Source organism: Engraulis encrasicolus, chromosome 18, assembly GCF_034702125.1.
Source record: "Engraulis encrasicolus isolate BLACKSEA-1 chromosome 18, IST_EnEncr_1.0, whole genome shotgun sequence".
NCBI classification, from domain to species: domain Eukaryota; kingdom Metazoa; phylum Chordata; class Actinopteri; order Clupeiformes; family Engraulidae; genus Engraulis; species Engraulis encrasicolus.
Window position 1 is genome coordinate 28,963,326 of NC_085874.1, and position 20,549 is coordinate 28,983,874.

Genomic DNA, 20,549 nt, shown 5'->3' on the forward strand with positions numbered 1-20,549 from the left:
ATCTGACAGTAGCTCCAGTGACATTTTAAATGTAAGTAACCTGGGTTGTTGGGGCAGGGACACCAAAAATAACTCCTTTACCTGGGCTCACCTGGTTGTGAGTGTCTGCCGTCAGCCATCCCTCTTGGGGCAGAAAGTCTTCTGCACAGGACGGTGCCCTGAAGGTTGACGTTCACAGTATGCAGCCTTCATGTCCTGGAACTTTTATTGTGCAATTTTCCATATCTGAAACAAGCAATGTGTTATACTATATTAGGCAGGGCTCCAGACTTTTTGCACTGGTTGCACTGGTGCGCCTAACACATTTTTTTAGGTGCACCAGCACAAAATTTAGGTGCATCCAAATGTTTTCACCACCCCATACACACTCGCACCTCAGCTTTAAAAAATAATAATTAAAAATAATAACAATAGCAACAATAATAGAATAATAATAATAATAATTATTATTATTATTCTATTATTGTTGCTATATTTTAAAAGACCTGGAGCCTTTCATGTGCTATAGGCTAGTCTTCCAAATGTGCTCCTTATAAAAGACATGACAGTAGGCTACCTAACTATCACATCTTGGCTACAAGCAGTTTGGCTGGTAGAAAAGACCAAATTAGTAGCCTTTTAGTGAGTATGTGTTTGACTAGTAAGATCAACATACCGGCCTTTTCTGCAATAAGGCTACGCACACGGCACAAGCACAGAGTTACAATATGAAGATAGATATATGGATAGATGGATGTATAGATTTTTTTTTAACAAACCCTGCTAAAAAATAATTAAAAAAAAAAAAAATCATTAGACACAAATAGCCTAGCCTATTTTTACAGTGGAATCTGAGGTGAATTGGGTTTTGTCTATTTCCCCGTTTTTGAGCGCTCTCCCTCTGCATAATGATTGGGGTATCTTAGCAAGCGCTACGAACAGACACGACAGCACTAGTGCGCTTGCTCGCTCACTCTCTCTCTCCCTCTCTCGTGCTGTCTCGAGATGCATGAACGATGCCTTGCCGACTGATAGGCCGTATGTAGCCTGCCCTAGTCGCTATCAAAAAACTGTCACAGAAGTCCCGACAGACTAGCGCGTCACCTGTTGTTTGGCCATGCACGCGGCTGAAACGGGCAGTTATCCGCACCCGTCTGCGTTTTTGTGTGGCAATGTTTAATATCCGCTCAAGCCATTTAGTTTTTCCCCGTGATTGTGACTCTCTGGTGTTTAAAATGTCCTCAAGTCATTTTGCTGTTTTTACCGTGAGTGTTACTCTCTCATCCGTTGCAAAATTCGCCTGGTTGAGAACACAAAACTCGCTGGCACATTTGAACTCGGATGGTTGAGCGAAGTCGAACATTCTATTCTGAAACGTCGGGCTGCCTGTGAACGAGGAAGGGGGAGAAAGCTACCGGTAGTTCAGTGGAATTGAAGGAATGACCGCATCGACACGTTTTATTGTGTGATGATGGGCCACTACTGAAGAATGACTATTAATTTTATGTCCATTAAAACGGTTGTTTTAGGCCTAATTGATTTGGTTCTACTGATGGCTGGTCGCACCGGTGCGCCTAAAAATATTTTTTAGGCGCACCATTGAAAAAAATGGGCGCATATGCGACCAAATTGGTCGCACTCTGGAGCCCTGTTAGGGCTTCATTACATCAAATTACACAGCAGGGTTTTACAGGGTGTTGGCTACAGTCCCAGGAGCAAAGTGTGTGCAAAGCAAAGCAAAGTTGTGTGCCTTGCTCAAGTGCACTTCAGCTGTGGATGGAGATGTAGGTAGGGAGAGGTAAGGATGGGATTTTAACCTGCTTCTCTCTGTGATCTTAGGACCACCTCTCACCATCAGGTGATGGCTGCTACCTCAAATTTCACTCATGGCCCAAGTTATGATCTGTAATCAGCATTGTTTTTACCTTACAAAAATAAATGTAAATGCATTCAGCACCATGGGGGGCTGTGAAAACCTTTGAGTATATTTGCAGAACTACATACTGAATTGAGCCATCCGCCTTTCTCTTGGTTGGTGTGTTGAGATGGTGACTGCAGTCCAGGCTTCTTGGATCGGAGAAGAGCTGTAGCTTTTACTGGCATAAGTATGTGGTTGTGGAAGGACCCTGTCTGCGGTTGACCTGAGGGAAAAAAGAGCACAAATTGCATATTAGCACAGAGCCCATGCTAAGACCATAGACAGATAAATCATCTGGCACAATCTGCATGCAACCAACAGAACCTAGAAAGAGACAGATTAGCAGCAATACACAAAGGGGACAAGTACACAAAAAAACATGCAAAGTGTTCTGATTAGGTGCATGGAGGTAGTCTGTGTTGATTCCAGCAACCTCAAAGACTGAAAAGTGTCCCAGTGTATTGAATTGAAACCTATAGCGCGTGTGCGCGCACACATAGGAATATGATAATTTAGTGTATCAACTACAACTACAGGATCTGTTCATATGCTTTTGTCAGATAGAACCATTGTTTCTCAAAGGCAGATCATTCCAAAAGGGATAGTAGTATCTGCAACTGGACGAAATTACACCCACAAACATGAAAAACATTTTAACAACTCAAAGGCAGCCTTGATGTGAGAGTGAACCTGATGAAGCAATAGCGAAACGCATTGTTCAGCAAATAAACTACCAGTGTGTGGTGATTCATCCTTCATTTACTTGGCAGCCTTGATATGTTGTGATACAGGAGCAAGGAACAGCTATGGAAAACACCACAACATTGGAATGGACAAAGCAGAACATTTCTATATAACCATGGTAAAAACAAATAATGTACCGGCATCTCCATGTGATCATTCAGTGTAGCCATCACAATAAAGATCTGCTGTGTAGCCGTCATGGTCATTAGGTGGTATTTATCAAATGCAAAACTACTGTCTTCTCAAAAACGACATCAGCGAGTTAACAACATTAGTTCTACACCCACAATCATGTTACATTTGAAAACCCAAAGGCAATCTATTTTGCAATGCTGGAGTGGTGAACAGGTTGTGCTTGTGCTTGCTACAGTATTACCATCGTCATACAACAGAGACGTACATACCCAAAGCAAAACATGCAAACGATATATTTTTGTAAACCACTAGAAAGACATGGGCTTTGCTGGTCAAAGTAATGTGTGTGTAAACATGGTAGGTTACTTACTTATTACGGGGTGAATCCGTATTTAGTTACTGAACGCGGGTGGAGAAGGGGAATTGAGAACAGGTGCTTCCATCCTCCCAGCTGGTTTGTCGCTCGTTCGCACAACTAGATTCTAGTAGCAAAACACACAAGAGTAACCGTCTGAGTTACACAGAGCAATTCTGAAAACGTGTTTATGCGCACAGAATAAATGCCACAGGGGGAAAAAAACACCAAAAATAACGCGATTAAGGTAGCAGCTATGTTAAGCAAGGTAGCAGCTAGATATGTTGGAACTTGAGCTAATCCTCTGACCCCTCTCAATGGATAGGCCTACTTGCTTAAAAAAAGACACCACTGTGTCCTAAACCAATTCACAAATATACAGACAAATATATTACCTCACCTCTCGATTAGAAATGTGGTCACCAAAGTCTATGTTTGAAGCCGCTGCCGTAGCCGACATCTGTGTCCAAGAGTGTCAGGTCCCATTTCCAATTGTCAGCCCGTGTTGGAATCTGGTCTTGCGAGTCCAATGACTATAATCCAAGGGACTATGTTATCCTGACATGGTTAGTCCAGTGTAACAAAAGCCAAAGTTCTTCCTGTAGCTCTGCAAAAGCCAGCAAAGTTTCCAAGTAGCTCAGCCTGCTGCTAACTCTCGTTACCTTGCTAGCCGAGTGATGATGAGCCTCGTCGCGTGTGCATGAATGATGGGGGCGGGGTCGGTCAAGTTCACGAGTCGGTGAACGCGCAGGGAGGAGGGGTGAGTGCTGGTGGTTGATGGACGTGTCAGAAACCAATAGAAGTGATGATGAGTATTACTTCTATTGGTTGCCGTTTTCTTCTGACTACGCCCTCTACACTGGACCAAAAGATTTCGTTTTTTTTTCCAAACACTCTATTTTAATGGGTGCTATGGCGTCATGAGGGGTTTTTCAGATGATATGGTAAAACATGTTCCAGAAAAACATCTCCTACCCCACCTTTAACTGTTCGACCATGTTCTTGTCAAGAGAATTATAGATGCTTTTATTCATATATTTTGTATTTCAGCAAAAAGCAAACAACCAACCAAACAAAAAAACTTCAAATGCCGTACAGAAAGGCATGGATTAAGATGAAAAAATCTGCTGAAAAAAATAGTGCAGAAAGAATTCTGGTGCGTCATCAGATGTAACACAGAGTCTTTGAGAGATCACACTGGGGAGGTTCCAGCCCTTTGAAAAACTCAGCTTGTGTCAGAAAAAAGGGTCTTCATAATATGTTTTTGTGGATGTCTCATTGAAGAGAACAAGAGAGCAAGACAGAAGGAGATAGCATGTTCTATTTCAAGTTCAAGTTGTTTATTGCCATGTCGACATAGTAGATAGGAATTTTTTTGTGGCATATCCCCAACATCAAATACCGGTACATACAATTGACGAGACACAACAGGCACATGTATAAATATGGGTAGACACAACAATGAACAGAATGGGTCCCAGCAGTCATTAGACAGCAGTTATTTCAATTCCTCTCCACAACCGTGATTGTAGGCCTCAGGTGTCTGCTGCCAAAAGCACAATTTACACTCATGATTGTATAATATTATCTATATTGGTTGGTCTTCAATGTCCAAATGTATTTTTTATTTTTATTTTGAATGCACGCAACAGTTATGGCAGTAAGTAAATAATGAACTCATTGATGTCTACAAGTAGTCTAGCCTTGCCTAGCCTTGCTCACAGAATTTGTGGAACTCCATTTCTTTTGCATCAAATGCAACAGTTAAGTAGGCCAATGCCATTACATTTCCATATCACTAGTGCAAAATTAAGGAAATACACACACCAAATGTAGGCTACATACAAGAATGGATAGATGGATGGAATAGAGTCAAATGTTGGATAAATAGTAAGAATTTGATGCAAATGATGCAGTATTACAGCACAATCTACAGTGTTTTTGCACAACATGGCTGCCATGTCATAACTCAACTTGATGACATTCCTGCTGAAATGTAAATAAACCTTGTTAACTTTTGCAGTTATATCACGTTTGTAGTTTGGAATGTTAAATGAATACCCAATGTGAAACTGTTTTAAGTCGACAAGAAGGACAGAACAGAGGAAAGGACATGAGGTTGGAGAAATATCTTCCCCTGGTTGTTTTGCCTGGCGGTGACGGGCCTCACCACACCAGCCATCTTGGCTGAAGCGACCTGTTGCTGCTGACTGCTGTGTGAGTGAGTCTGGCCGTAGTGCTGTGCAGGACGCTTGTACAGGGTGGATCTTTCCTGTGGTGAGAAGTTCTTGGTGTTCAGCCACAGAGCCGAATCTCCCTTCCGATCTCTCTGTGTGTCTCCATTCCCTCGTTAGCTCTTTTATAACTGTATCGTGAGACGGGGTGACTCAGACGCCCTTTTGTCTTTTTCTCGGCAACCAATGGGAGCTCTGATTGACAGGAAACTCTGTGTCCCACTTTGTACAGATCTTTTCGTAGAATATTGTGATGTTGCCTGGTACTATGAATTCTGTTACACTGTCTAAAACATGTATTCATAAGACCTTCCCGTTACAGGCCCATACAAATGATAAATAAATGTAGGCCTACTATATAAATGTGTCAACATAGCACTCAAAGCAGTTCTGAGGTGCATCTCTCAACAGCGTCATTGACAACTATGTTAGCAACTTATTTGGTTGCAATGCAATTTCTGATTGGCAACCAGGTAAGTTGCTAGGTGATTAGCAACAGCCCTTTCTAGAAACAGGGTACAGACTGGCACGCTAATTATTTGCAATGGTGCAAATGCTATTCATTTAAAATTATCACATTGCCCTATTAAACATACCAATTATGCAATATCATTTAGCTGCAAGACACAAGATTGATTGATTTAGAGTAGAATATGGCACATGAAAATCTTTCGCAACTGAGGCATTAAAACAGAATGAAAGTGTTATGAAAATGTGGGCTTTTTTCAGTTGCAGTTCCTCCGGAGAGTGTAGAAATGTCCATTGTGAAAGGAGTCACCAAAGTCACTATACAGTGTAGTATGAGTTTACGCTTTGTGATTGGTCAATGAAATGCTACAGAAATGCCCAATGGGCTTTGCCATGTCATTCAGCAACACTCCTGGTATGCATCTGGGTCCTTCTCAAAACATGACAAAAAGCTAGAGACAGCAACAGCCTGAGAAAAACAGCAGTACCCCTGATTAAAGCACTAACGTTACAATGGAACTGATGCCTATTTATCGCCTTGTTTGATTTGAATACATTCTGATAGCTGAACTGATTGCCACAGTGCTTACTGGCAACAAAAGAAAGCGTAGATTGTGTGCATGCTATCTACTATCTATCAAGAACTTGATTGGTGACATTCTAAATGTTAGCTCTGAATCCCCACAGTGAAGTTGCTGTTAAGATTTTGACTGCCCTGGAAAAAGTAGGCCTAGTGTTCTCTGACAGCCAAACCAGCAGTGACCCAGTTTTATACAGAGACTTGTAACAAAAAAAAATGCAGAGTTTGATCTCACCTAAACCAACTAGAAGAACAGCTCCAAAGGCTACAATCCAACTAATGTAAGGAATGAGTTAACATGATAATCTACCATGTGTGTCATTGTATTCCATTAAACAGCGTTCACAGTGTTACACTACACTGCAGTACAAATGAGAGCTTTGCTGATTGTGTGTGTGTGTGTGAGTGTGTGTGTGTGTGTGTGTGTGTGTGTGTGTGTGTGTGTGTGTGTGTGTGTGCGTGTGTGAGAGTGTGTGCGTGTGTGTGTGTGTGAGTGTGTGCATGCCTGCGAACGTGTGTGTGTGTGTGTGAGGGAGAGATTCAAAACTATCCTCTCATTGTCCCTTTCAGTATTGTGCAGCTGTGCGGAGAAAGGGCCACATGAATGTGGTCTACATTTCACCACACACACTCCGTCGTAAATATTGCGTCTAATGAGCCTGTCTGGACATGGACTCACAGGCGGATTGTGGAGCATGGGCCTACAACCAAGCAGGCTTGACACACTTTGTGCACTTAATACACGTTCTTCATTCATACAATAGTGACCCATCCACTTTACTCCGATGTAGAGCTAATATACAGCATCATTGACATTTACAAACCCGCTGTTAGAATTACATTACGCCCCAAATGACAGTTTGATAATGTAAACACAGTCAGCTTACAACACCATACCCCTTACCAGGGGTATAACCGATACACTAAAGCAACTTCACAATATCCGAGCCACATGAACTCAAACACATTCTACATGTATATGTACATATGTGACAGGTGGGGACACAGGGGTCACTTTTCTCAGGCAGGGGCCAAGAACTGGATCCTCAATACATTGTATCGGATTTGGGGCCCATTCAGATGACTTTGTCCCGGGCCCAGCCAAAGCTGTCAGTGGCTGTGTGTACAGTACATGGCCTGGGCATACAGTCATGCACGCTTTATTTTTAGTGTTTCTATGTTCTATGTTCATGTGACGTATAAAACTTGCAATCCTTGTAATCTCGTTTAGGTGTGAAAGTGCTAAACAACTTTAATATTCTGGGTCCAAAGACAGTCCTAACTGATAAAAGATAAGTGATATCCAGAGCAATATATCATCCCAGCTGAATGATTCCATAACTTCATCGGAATGCTGACTTTTATTGCATTGATATCATTAACAGGAGAGTTCTAGTAGCAGTGACCTTATGTCAGAGTCCGGAACCACACCTCCCAATACACTGTCGTCCTCCGTGGTCCAATTTTTATCCTGTGACTCACACCACTCTTATCTAACCATCCGCCCAAAAATACTCAGCCTGTATTGTAGCCGCACAAGTGCAGTTACTATCGTGGTCCCCATTAGACCTTACTTCCTCCCTCCTGTCCTGACATACTTGACATTCCTGGTGAGAGTATTGTTAGAGGTAGTCTGACTGACTCATCAAAAGAGAGAGAGAGAGGAGAGAAAGAGAGTGTGCAAGTTCTTCTGCCCCCATTGTATCCTTTTCATATCCCCTCATCGTCTTCTTCTTCTTCCTCCTCCTCCTCTTCTTCCTACCCACCTTCTTCCTCTGTGCGGAGCTTTGTGGTTCTAGGCAGGGCCTGCTCTGGAATTCCTGCCCGTCTAGGAGGGCTGGCGGCAGGCAGGGGAAGTGGGTTTCTTCCTCGGGGGCGATGGCTATCGCAGGAAACCGGGAGGCCTATCAGACGGAGGCCCAGAAAAGGTCTGAGGCCAACTGAGCAGGCAGGAGAATACTGCTTTGTACTTGTGGTGTGTGTGTGTGTGTGTGTGTGTGCATGCATGCGTGGCCTTCACACTTCCCACTCTTCCAGGTACCCAATACTTTAAAAATATTTTTTTCTGCACAGCATAACTCTGTGTGTGTGTGTGTGTGTGTGTGTGTGCGCGCGTGCGTGCGTGCATGCGCGTTTGTGTGTATGTGTGAAGGCCTGCCATTTGTTCCTCAAGCAGAAGTTATGTATCCCTCTGGCTGCAGCAGTTAGGTAACGAGTTACATATGGCTCAAATATTTCAATGTCAGATCTAGAACATTCTCTCCTTGACCTCGCTCCTGAACCAAACCAGTGCGGCTTGTCTGGAGATCACTCCAGTGAGTCACGACATCACAAACGGACCTTTTGCTGGACAAGGTCTGCAGATGCTGCTACTGAAAAAAAAACTCAAGCCAGTAAACTTCAGTTTAAATTTGTTCATTCCGGTAGTGCCAGTAAAAACGACTTCTATAGTAGATGCATACAACAATATTGTTTTTTGGTAACACTCTACAATAAGGTTACATGAGTAATGATGGAATAACATTAAATAATTTGTTCCTTTTGTCATTTGCAACAACTCAACAAAATGTCATTTAAATCTATTCATAACTTTTTGAGTTAGGTCTATCTAGCTGCAAACAAGCAAACCAACGGTACCGAAAACATAACCGCCTTGGTGGAGGTAAAAATAAAATATCATGGTAATATACTGTATATACTTTGTGCACATTATGTGGTCTGCAAGGAAGCTTAACTTTTAAGGATAAAATGGAAAAAAACAACCCTTGCAAATACAAATACCGCCTTTTAATTCCTGGTTTACACTTTTTGTTCTGTGACAAAAGCCAGCATCCTCACTAGTGGTGTGACATGAGTGAACCAATTAATTGGATCGGCTCCTGGACGTGAGCAGTAAGAGTCGAGTGATAGATGGGAAGCTGCTCTTTTCCCTTTTCTGCTTGTTTTAAGCATGTGACCCTCATGTGAGTAGACCATTGTGAGTAGACCAATTAAAATAAGCACAAGTACTCAGTACATCAGAGGGTTGCAGGAAAGGTCTAAAAAGCAGGAGGACCGTCAGTTGTCATTTGGACTAAAATGAGCCAAAGTGACTTCTTAAATACTTAAAGGGACAGTTTGGTCAATTTCAACATGCAGTTGTATTGCTCACGCTACCCTTGACTTGTCAGTACCTGGTGATGCCACATTTTTCGGCTCAGCCCTTTCCGAGATATGAGCAATTCTAATGGGGGCAGCGTTTGTTTACATTTTAAAAAAATGAAACATAGGCCAACTCCAAATATTTTCCCAAAAGGTACTGCTGTTTGCTAGTTGTCTGCTGATGTTTTATAACCTTTTGGATGTTTTTGGGAATAAATAAAAATGTTTTTTTGAAATGTAAACAAAGAGCTGCCCCCATTACAATGACCAGGATCTCGGAAACGGCTGAAGAAAAAGAAAAAAAAATCTCAGGCACTGACAAGTCCAGGGTAGTGTGAGCGTTACAACTGCATGTTGAAATTGACCAAACTGTCCCTTTAAATTCAATTCTTAAACACTGAATAAATACTTGAAAAGAGCCAAATGAGCCAGTCTTTTGGAAAAGAATGTGCAATGAATGTGCCAGTAATGCCTCTTTTCCACTGCCGTTTTTATGGTAGGCCTACAGCTCAACAGTGTGTGATAGTCGGGGAGGAACGGTAGCCTACCATGCACCCCCCCCACAACAAAGCGCCATATGATTTTTTTTGATCGTCAAGATGTCCTGAATAAGAATTTGAGTGGTAACAGTAATATAACTCACTCCCACTATACTTTTTCACATCATATTGTATATGACCCCAGAATGCTCAATGCATTCTAGTAGTACACTGCCAAGTCCTCTAGAGCCATGATTCAGTTGGTTATCATAGCTTATGATATACCATATGAAAGCTTGGAGTCTGCAGTATACATATATTAAACTGTATTTGGTGTAGCTTTTTGCATAGCAACGGTTGCTAGGCAAAACATCTTCCTTAGCAACCAACATCACAGTTTGATTACATTGCGCTATGATGTCTGGATCTAGACCACTTTTCCAAGGTTCAACATGACTTGTTTGAACCTCCAAGATGTCCTTAATAAGAATTTGAGTGGTAACAGTAATATAACTCATTCCTACTATACTCTTGTACATCATATTGTATATGACCCCAGTACGCTCTATACGTTTTAGTTCTATGTAGTAGTAAACTGCCAAGGCCTCTACAGCCATTTTGCAGTTGGTTATCATAGTTTGTTATATACAATATGAAACATTGGAGTGTGTAGTTTATGAACATTGTCATATTTTTGGTGTACTTATAACATTTGGGAAAATATACTTGGTTTAGTGGTATGATGTCTGAGAGCTCTGGTTTTTTTCCCTTGATTCTTTAAATGACCAATTCCTACATATATAAAGACCTTAAAAGGAAATATATTAACAATTTGGAAAAGTCCAAACCCTAATGTAAGCACTAACTACTTGAACTATTGACAATGTTGCAATCTGTACGGTCTGTGTCACTGTCACAGTCCATGCAAGTTGGTGCACAAGACCACAAGACCCCAATAGAAGGAAACCAGTTGAATCATAAATAAAGTTTATTGAACATTTGGGGAAAGGTATAGTCCAAGGCGGAAAGTTCATTTACTGCTACTGTCACTGTCTGTGCTTGACCAATCACTTTCAATTTCACTCTCACTGCTACCATCACAGTGCACTTTACAGTGATACAGCTGGTGATGATGCTCTCAATGGTTCTTCTGTAGAAGGTGGTCATTATGGCTGGTGGGGCACTGGCATGCCTCAGTTTGCGCAGGAAGTAGAGACGTTACTGGACTTTCTTGGCCAGTGATGCAGTGTTGGTGGTTCAGGCGAGGTCCTTGCTGATGTGCACTTCAAGGAATTTTGTGCTGCTCACCCTCTCCATAGCAGCACCATCGATGGTCAGTGGCAGGAGTTGGTGGTGACCTTTCTGGAAGTTGACAACAATCTCCTTTGTCTTGCTGACATTCAGTAGGAGGTTGTTGTCACTGCACCACTTGGCTAGGTGGTCCACCTCTGTCCTGTAGTGTTTCTCATCGACGTTGGTGATGAGACCCGTCAGGGTTGTGTCATCTGCAAACTTCACCAGGTGGTTGGTGCTGTGGGATATTTTGCAGTCGTGTGTGAGCAGGGTGAAGAGTAAAGGGCTTAGCACACACCCTAGTGGAGCTCCTGTGCTCAGCGTGATGGTGTCCGAAGTGTTGTTGCCAACATGCACTGCTTGTGGTCTCTGGCACAGGACGTTTAGCAGCCAGTTGCAGAGGGAGGTGCTGAGGCCCATATTGTCCAGTTCGCATATCAGCTGTTGGGGTATGATGGTATTGAATGCTGAGCTGAAGTCAATCGTTGAAGCAGGATGGAGATGACTTCTTTGGTACCGATATGATGGTGGCGGCTTTGAAGCAGGAGGGGACAATGGCTTGTTGTAGTGAGGTGTTGAAGATGTCAGTGGAGACATGCTTTAGTTCCTCAGCACAGTCTTTCAGCATCTTTCAGTCTTTCAGTCTTTCAGCATCCGTCCAGGGATGTTGTCTGGGGCTGTTGCTTTGTGTGGGTTGATCCTGAGAGCCCTCTTCATGCTATCAACAGGTAGACACAGGTATTCTGTGGGTGGGTCTTGTTTTGTTCCTCGAAGTGTGTGAAAAAGCTGTTGAGGTCGTTCAGCAGGGATGTGTTGTTTTTGCAGCTCCGAGGTGATGGCTTGTAGTCAGTGATAGCTTGGATGTCCTTCCATAGGCTCCGTGCATCTTTGCTTGTGTGTATTCTTGTTTTGCCTTTCTAATGCCTTGTGACAAGTTGGCCATAGCTGTTTTCAGGCCCGCTTTATCCCCAGCTCTGAAGGCTATGTCTCTTGCCCTCAGCAGCCTGTGGACGTCCCCTGTCAGCCATGGCTTCTGGTTGGCTCGAGTGATTATTGTTTTTGTGTCTGTGACGTCGTCTATGCATTTGGTGATGTAGGATGTGACTGTGTCTTTATACTCTGTTGTTGGTGGCAACTTGTTTAAAAATATCACAGTCAGTTATTTCAAAGCAGTTTTGGAGGGCGGATAAATCCCATTCCTAATTATGATGCGCTAATTAATTCTCAAAACCCTTTAAATAATTAAAAAACTACAATATTTGAATATATCATAATTGGCTAACATTGTGGAAGGGAGTCATTTAAAGAATCGAAAAAAATCAGAGCTCTCAGACATCATATCATAAACCAAGTATATCTTCCCAAATGTCATAGATAGGCCTACACTATATGTAATATTCATAAACTACACACTCCAAGCTTTCATATGGTACATAACAAGCTATGATAACCAACTGCACAATGGCTGTAGAGGCCTTGGCAGTTTACTACTACATAGAACTAAAACATGTACAGTAGAGCGTACTGGAGTCATATAAAATATGATGTACAAGAGTATAGTAGGAATGAGTTATATTGCTGTTACCACTCAAATTCTTATTAAGGACATCTTGGAGGTTCAAACAAGTCATGTTGAACCTTGGAAAAGTGGTCTAGATCCAGACATCATAGCGCAATGTAATCACAGAGGAACTGTGTCACTGATGTTGGTTGCTAAGGAAGATGCTTTGCCTAGCAACCGTTGCTATGCAAAAAGCTACACTAAATACAGTTTTATATATGTATACTGCAGACTCCAAGCTTTCATATGGTATATCATAAGCTATGATGACCAACTGAATCATGGCTCTAGAGGACTTGGCAGTGTACTACTAGAATGCATTGAGCATTCTGGGGTCATATACAATATGATGTGAAAAAGTATAGTGGGAGTGAGTTATATTACTGTTACCACTCAAATTCTTATTCAGGACATCTTGACGATAAAAAAAAATCATATGGCGTTTTGTTGTGGGGGGGGTGCATGGTAGGCTACCGTTCCTCCCCGTCTATGACTTTGCCGCCACTTTTTGCTTTTCGAATACGCAAGATACCGAGGCCGAGTCGCACTGTGTCGAGCTGTAGGCCTACCAGAAAACCGGCGGTGGAAAAGAAGCATAAGATCTGGATCTTGTCAAAGAGCCACTTATTAAATCACCAACAGGGGTATGCCATCAATGCCATTTATTGTTACATATATGACACTTACCGTAAATAGTTTCAACACTAACTAGCTTGTTTCCATGGTAGGCCCACTGATAAACATTTAAGTACACAATGCATACAACATATATCAATTATTCCTTTCAGGATTTATGAAGGGAAACCTTGGCTCATATCCAATCCAATCACAGTCCTTGGTTTACTTAATGAGTCTCACCTGGGACACACCCATTGCTAACGAGCAGCAGGCCACAGTGCTGAGTGTGTGACACTATTTAAGGGATTCCAGTGTTGGTGGTAGGCTATCTTCCATCCAGACTCCAGAGTTTTGTTGGTATCTTTCATTGTAGTCATCATTATGAGGGCTCCAGTTCTGGTTGTGCTTGTCATGCTGCTTAATGCTTTAGTCTATGATGGTGAGTAGTTTCAAAATTATTTTTCATTGCTAGATATAGAAAATGGCCATGCATGTGTAAGCTCTCAGCTTCTGTTACAGTTTTCAGTTCTCTAGTTAAGTGGAATTCTCCAACCAAAGGAAATATTTTAGAAGTATGTAGTCTGCAACTTCTCTTCAGCACACACTCAAAAGTTGGAGGATTGACGTAGATACAAGTGTTTGTAATGCACTCCATTCCATTACAATAGCCAAGGTCAATAGCTGTGTTATTTTCCAGGTGGGGTGGGAATGTAAAACTACATTTACACTTTCTATGCATGTATATTATTCATATGCATTGTGGTGTTCATCTCATGATGTGGGGAAACCTTGGATCTGTTCTAATGGCATCCTCATTTTACTTAACGAGTCTTACCTGGGACACACGTTGATATTGAGCAGTAGACCACAGTGACCTACAGCATGATGCACACTATTTAAGGGACTCCTGAGTGCCCATATTGTTTTTTGTAATTCCGCTTAATGCATTAGACTGGTTTTGAAATGATTCCCTCAATTTGGTGTACAAACTGTGCCTGCAGTTTTTGTGTAACCTTTGTTTGTTTTCAGTTTCCACCTCTCCGGTTAAAGGGGTTTCTCCAAGCAAAGGCAAGGATCAACAAAAAGGTATGATGACTGTATTTTGAACAAATTGTGTCACATTGTTGCCCAAAGGTCATTGTACACAATTTCCTTGATTTTTTTTTGAGTAGTCACTGCAATATGCTGAAGGATTGGCATTTTGGACTTCTGATTTCATTGCATTAATAACCTTTGACCTGTTATTTGGCAGATCAACAGATCCAGACCACAGCCACTCCACAGCAGCCCAAAGGTACAGTAGTGGGTTGTGAAGAGGGCACCTGTTTTCTCCATGTAGTTCTTTGTTACAGTAGGTGAACATTGAGGAGCCAAAAGTCATTGTTTCCTATGTAATTATTTAACTGGTCTCTGATGTCCTGCTGAATCAAGGATGAAGATGAATGGGGATTCCTGCTTAAGCACCAAATACTCAGGCATAGACCTCTTCTGGTGAATTGTAATCTACAGTTGATGTTTAGCCGATGTAATTTCGAAACCTCCCCTTTTAATGTCTACACTTGATCTTTCATTGCACTCAGTATCATGAGTCAGTAAAATGGCCACTCTTCACTACTCAGTCCTTGAAATTAAAGTTCTGGAATCATGTGGGGCCCTTGTACTGCTTCTTGACATTGTGCTCATAGAGTACTAGACTGTGGATATAGAAATTGTGCATGTAGACTGTTGTCTAATCTCCCCATTTCTGTTGCCAGATTCCACTTCTCTGGTGAAGGATGTTTCTCCAGGCAAAGGGAAGGATCAACAAAAGGGTATGCCTGTAGACTTTGTTTGAACATATTGACCACATTGTTGCCCAAGGAAAGGACTTTTTCAGTAGTAGGACTACCTGTCCAATACTGGAGGACTGGCATTATACAGACTGCAAGACCTCTGATTTAATTGCAAATCCTTTGACATTTTGTTTGTTAGATCAATTGAGTGAAGATGATGTGCCTGCTACCACCGCACACACTACTTTGAATGAAACCACACCAGAATCTACAGGTACATAAACATTTTTTTTTTTTTTTTACGATTGTTGTGAAGTGCGTTCCTGTGTCAAATTGAGGGTGATTCACAACATGTAAAATGCAATTCTGTGTTTCTCATAATTGTATTTGGGGTTTAAATGATAGTTCAGTGAACAATCATCTGGGGATGGTGTGGCTACAGCTCAAGCTCTAACTACTCTGGGGTGCATTTCACGAAACCTAAATTGCTTACTACATTATCTACTTTGTTGTTTTCAATTAATTTCCCATGGGCAACTACCGAAGTTGCTAATGACTTCCTTTTGAGAAATACACCCCAGGGGTGAATTTCTCGAAACAAGTTGCTTACTACATTAGCTACTTCATTGCTTTCAATGCATTTTCCCATTGGCAACTACCGAAGTTGCTAACAACTTCCCTTTTGAGAAACTCACCCCAGGCTTGCTTACTACTTCTGGACAAATGTGCTGTTTTTGTAAGCCATGTTCTTGCTGTTTTTGCAGAGCATAGAAGAGAAGCGGATGGGGCTGATGGCCAAGGTGATGGTGATGGCCAGGCTGAGGGAGATGATGGCCTAGGTCAGTGTTTCCCAACCTTTTTTGTCTTGTGTACCCCGTAGGCATTTTCGTTGTGCCATAAGTACCCCCCCCCCCCAAGTCAAATTCTATACCGCTTTCTCTATCACAATGTAACTAAGCTCCATAGGCCTACATCTGTTAAAATTGCATTTTTCCAAGTACCCCCTGCAGTGTGCTCGCGTACCCCTGGTTGGGAAACACTGGCCTAGGTGACTGTGATGAGGATTTTAATGGCAATTCCTCAGAGGATGGTATGGAGCAAGATGTTCATGATCAGCCTTCCTTACACAAGGATGTGGCAGCCACAATGTTCCTCCAAAAATAAGATCACCATGGATGGTACTTGTTTTGTGCCATAACTGTCTGTAATACTTCTGATTGCTTGTCTTGCATAACCCAGGTGAAGATGACTCTAATGACCAGGGTGAGACCAACAGCCAAGGTGACGGCAGCGAAGAATCTGATGGCCAGTCGTCTGAGGACTCTGATGGCCAGTCGTCTGAGGACTCTGATGGCCAGTCGTCTGAGGACTCTGATGTACATCATGGAAGTCGTTGGGTTTACGGTCATTACTACTACAGAGGCAGGTATCATTTCAGAAGTTTTCTTAACTAACTCCACAACATTACAGGCATGCAGTTTGCGTCCGTGTCCGTAGGCTGACTGACGTACGTGACAACCACGTGATTACGACATCATTCTACACTCAGGAATGAACAAATTTAAACTGAAGTTTACTGGCTTGAGTTTTTTTTTTCAGTAGCAGCATCTGCAGACCTTGTCCAGCAAAAGGTCCGTTTGTGATGTCGTGACTCACTGGAGTGATCTCCAGACAAGCCGCACTGGTTTGGTTCAGGAGCGAGGTCAAGGAGAGAATGTTCTAGATCTGACATTGAAATATTTGAGCCATATGGCCAGTCGTCTGAGGAAGGTAGGGAGCAAGATGTTTTGCAAACCTTCCTGACACATTGTTAGTTATGGTCTAATTGTCAGTAAGGGGCCATTTGTCATGGGTAAGCGGTTAGGGCGTCAGACTTGTAGCCCAAAGGTTGGCAGGTCGACTCCCGACCTGATACTTTGGTGGGGGGATTAATTACTGGTGTAATTAACCAGTGCTCTCCATCCTCCTCCATGACTGAGGTACCCGGAGCATGGTACCGCCCCGCCGCACTGCTTCCTTGAGGCGCCATTGGGGGCTGCCCCCTTGCTCGGGTGAAGCATAAATGCAATTTCGTTGTGTGCAGTGAAAGCTTGTGTGCTGTGTCACAATGACAATGGGAGTTGGAGTTTCCCAGTTGGGCTTTCTTTCGCTTTCATTTGAATTATTTCCTTTCCAGTAGGAACAATGTATCCCTACACTTCATCCATGCCTGAACTGCACTTTAGCAGGACACCCAACCTCATATAGCTCCAGGGAATAAGTTGTGTACTGTAGCTGCAAGTCACTCAGCGTAATATCAGCTAAGTGTATATTGGGATTGATTGTAGGAAGTTGCTAGTAATCTCATAACTGTCTGCACGGCTTATTCTAACTGCAAATACTTCTTTGCATGTCATATTCCAGGTGAAACAAATTAGGATGTGGTGTCCATTGGATGAGTCCACACTAGAGTCTACAGGTAACAGGCTTTATTTCATGTTGGAAGTGGGATCTTGTTTTCTCCAATTTCTTGGTGATTCTCTTAACTGTTCCACTGTCCAACTGTAAATGGGGTACTGTTTTGCAAAGCATGTGTGCAGTGACTTAGGGTTTTATTCATCCTCACCTCTAAGGATTTAAAGGAACAGCCCACCCATTTTGATTGTCCCGTATTTGCAGTATTTTCCAGCATTATTCATGAATGTGCACATCATTTTCTTCTCGGTGTTTTCAGCACTTAGATTTATTGGAACAGAATTATTAGCGTAGCTTAGCATAATCACTGGAAGTAAAAAGGAACATTAGCATCAAGCCATTAACGATCACAGAACGGAATTCAATGGCTATTTTCACTCTGGTGAATTAATAATTCATTTATAAGTAGGCCTACATTTCAGGATGTTTTGTTTGTTCCCATAGACTTGCATTGTTTCGCTTAATTTGGCTGTACTGTTATACTAGGCAATGCAAACGCATAGACGAAAATGACATGGACGTTCATGAATAATGCTTGGAAATAATGCAAATATGTGAATCAAAAAGAGTGCACTGTTCCTTTAAAATATTTATGTCGTGAAAGCAGGGCTTTGAACCGTTATTTTTTTCCAAACGTTCCGTTCCGAACAGAAACGGAATTATAGTGTTTCCGGTTCGAGGTTCCACCAATAAATTGACGTTCCCGAACCGGTTAGAACCAAAAAATATTGTTCCCGGAACGGTTAATTTCGTTCCTGTCAGCTGATTACTCCCCATAGGCCTAACTGACGTTAACCAAGAAAGACGGAAGTGCAAATGAGTCAGCCTACATTCAAAACTGTTTATTCAAGCGGATGAAAAGAACATCCTCCAGAATTTTGTCATTCAGGGACGACCTAAGCGGAGAAGCAGAGAATAAACCTCAATGATGAAAATGTGTGCTCCACGCTGACTTGGGTCACGGGGAGCACTATGATGGACATTGTGAGTTTGTGCATATTTGAAGCGGCCATGGATGCCCAATAACGCAGAACATTGTCGGTGTGCTTTACACACGCTTCCCTGCAATGTCTTACAATAATGCAATGCAAACTCTGTCCTTTTGTATGACATTGGTTTCTCTTAATTAAGATGTGGAGTGAAGACTTTGTAATCTACAGCTCTCTCTCCATTCAGTCAGAGAATGTCTGATGTCACACAGGACGTGAACTTCAGCCGTCATGGTAACATGCGCAGGAAAATAATTACCTTTTTTTTTGTTTGAGGAACGGTATTAACCGGTTACCATTATTTTTAAATAAGTGTTCCTGTTCCAGAACATAAAAAATAATAACGTTTCCGTTTTCGTTTCTGTTCCCTGTAAAATACAAAAAGTTCCTGGTTTTCGTTTTCGTTCCTTGAACCGGTTCGAAGCCCTGCTTGAAGGTAGATTAACATCCATACTGATGCCTTTTGTCTCTTTCAGGCTCTTCTGCTCCTGGCTCAACTAACTAGACTGGCACGTCCCATTGCTGAATCTTGACTTTAATTAATGTGTGACCTTTTGTACAAGAAATAAAAAAGGGAAAATCATGTTCTCTTGTCTCAAGTCTTGGTGTGTATGCTAAATCTAATGGCTAGCTATCTCAAGTGGTATGATGACAATGCTACGCTTTTCCTGCCAACCGGCTTCGGCCCGCCTGGCACCCGCTTTCGACTCACAAACAGCACAAAAACATGATTCCACCACTATTTGGGTGCTGTTTTGATAATAACATACCTTTTGGGATTTTTATTTTTTATAAATATCTCTGACGTCCCAAATGCTTGTGGGAAATTCTGGTCTGATGAAACGAGGTTCAACATTTTTGGACATGATTCCAAAAGGTGTGTTTGGCACAAAACACTGTACATCGCTCAAATGACTGCATGCGTAACGTGAAGCATGGTGGTGGCAGGATCTTGCTTTGTCTTTTCCTTCAGTTTGAACTGGAGCGTTAGTCAGGGAGGTGGGAATTGTGAACACTTCCACAGTGGTAATAGCACAAAACCTTCGGGCCCCTTGTTAGAGAGGTGAAGTGAGAGGAGCTTAATCTTTCAGAACGACAATTACCCTAAACACTCCAACAAAAGGACGGCTTCCCCATAATGGGGTTGAGGTTTTGAAATGTGCTAGACAGGAGTTCAAACCTGTATCCTATCCAACATCTGAGTGATCTGAGGAGGACTGCTGAGATGCACTCACAATCTGTCATATTTGGAGTGCTTTCACAAGGACAAGTGCACCAATATTGCCACACCATGTGCCATGCTAATAGACTCTTACCCATAAAAGACTGCTGTAATAAAAAAAACAAAGGTGCTGTGTGAAGGTAATCTGGTTTTAATGACTTGCACAAATTTGACGTTTGAACTTTATAGGCTGAACACACTCGCACACTCATACGGACCTCGAAATCGCAACATGCGGGGCTCGCAGCCGAGCACTTCGCATGATGAACTTTATTCTGTCAGTCGTCTCTGCTATGCAGAATGCGCACTGTGGTGCCAGCTTTCCATCAATGATTTTGGGGGGAGACTGTGTAGTTAGGGTGTAAACTGTGTTTTGATTATGTGGTCAACTTTTCATTTGTCACAGGGGGGTTGGGGGATGTGTAATATGCGCAACGCAGTTGTCTTTTGAGTTTCTGTGATTTTGTAAACTGGCAGCCTGGCGGTAGTGTAGTGAGCAATTGTTTAGCTATTGGATAATTGGATAATTGAATAATTTTCCCAAGGGAAGGGTGTTTAAAACGCCTGTGTCACTCGGTGAACTGGAGAGTCAGAATCAGACAGAAAA

At 42.2% G+C, this 20,549-nt stretch overlaps 1 protein-coding gene and 1 long non-coding RNA gene across 2 annotated transcripts; one reads left to right on the forward strand and one right to left on the reverse strand.

Moving 5' to 3' along the window:
* Positions 1-1,733: 1,733 nt before the first annotated feature.
* Positions 1,734-4,088, reverse strand: LOC134468556 (uncharacterized). The gene is made up of 3 exons (XR_010038843.1): positions 3,532-4,088; positions 3,147-3,258; positions 1,734-2,120 (listed from the first exon to the last, which is right to left on the reverse strand). It is a non-coding gene; the product is annotated as an uncharacterized LOC134468556 (long non-coding RNA).
* A 9,736-nt stretch (positions 4,089-13,824) lies between these two features.
* LOC134468557 (uncharacterized protein DDB_G0290685-like) lies at positions 13,825-19,303 on the forward strand. The gene is made up of 9 exons (XM_063222465.1): positions 13,825-13,944; positions 14,535-14,591; positions 14,758-14,799; positions 15,260-15,316; positions 15,477-15,551; positions 16,042-16,116; positions 16,517-16,646; positions 17,679-17,735; positions 19,197-19,303. The coding sequence occupies exons 1-8, from the start codon at positions 13,887-13,889 to the stop codon at positions 17,692-17,694; spliced, it is 510 nt and encodes a 169-aa protein (XP_063078535.1). The 5' UTR covers positions 13,825-13,886; the 3' UTR covers positions 17,695-17,735; positions 19,197-19,303.
* The last annotated feature ends 1,246 nt before the right edge of the window (positions 19,304-20,549 follow it).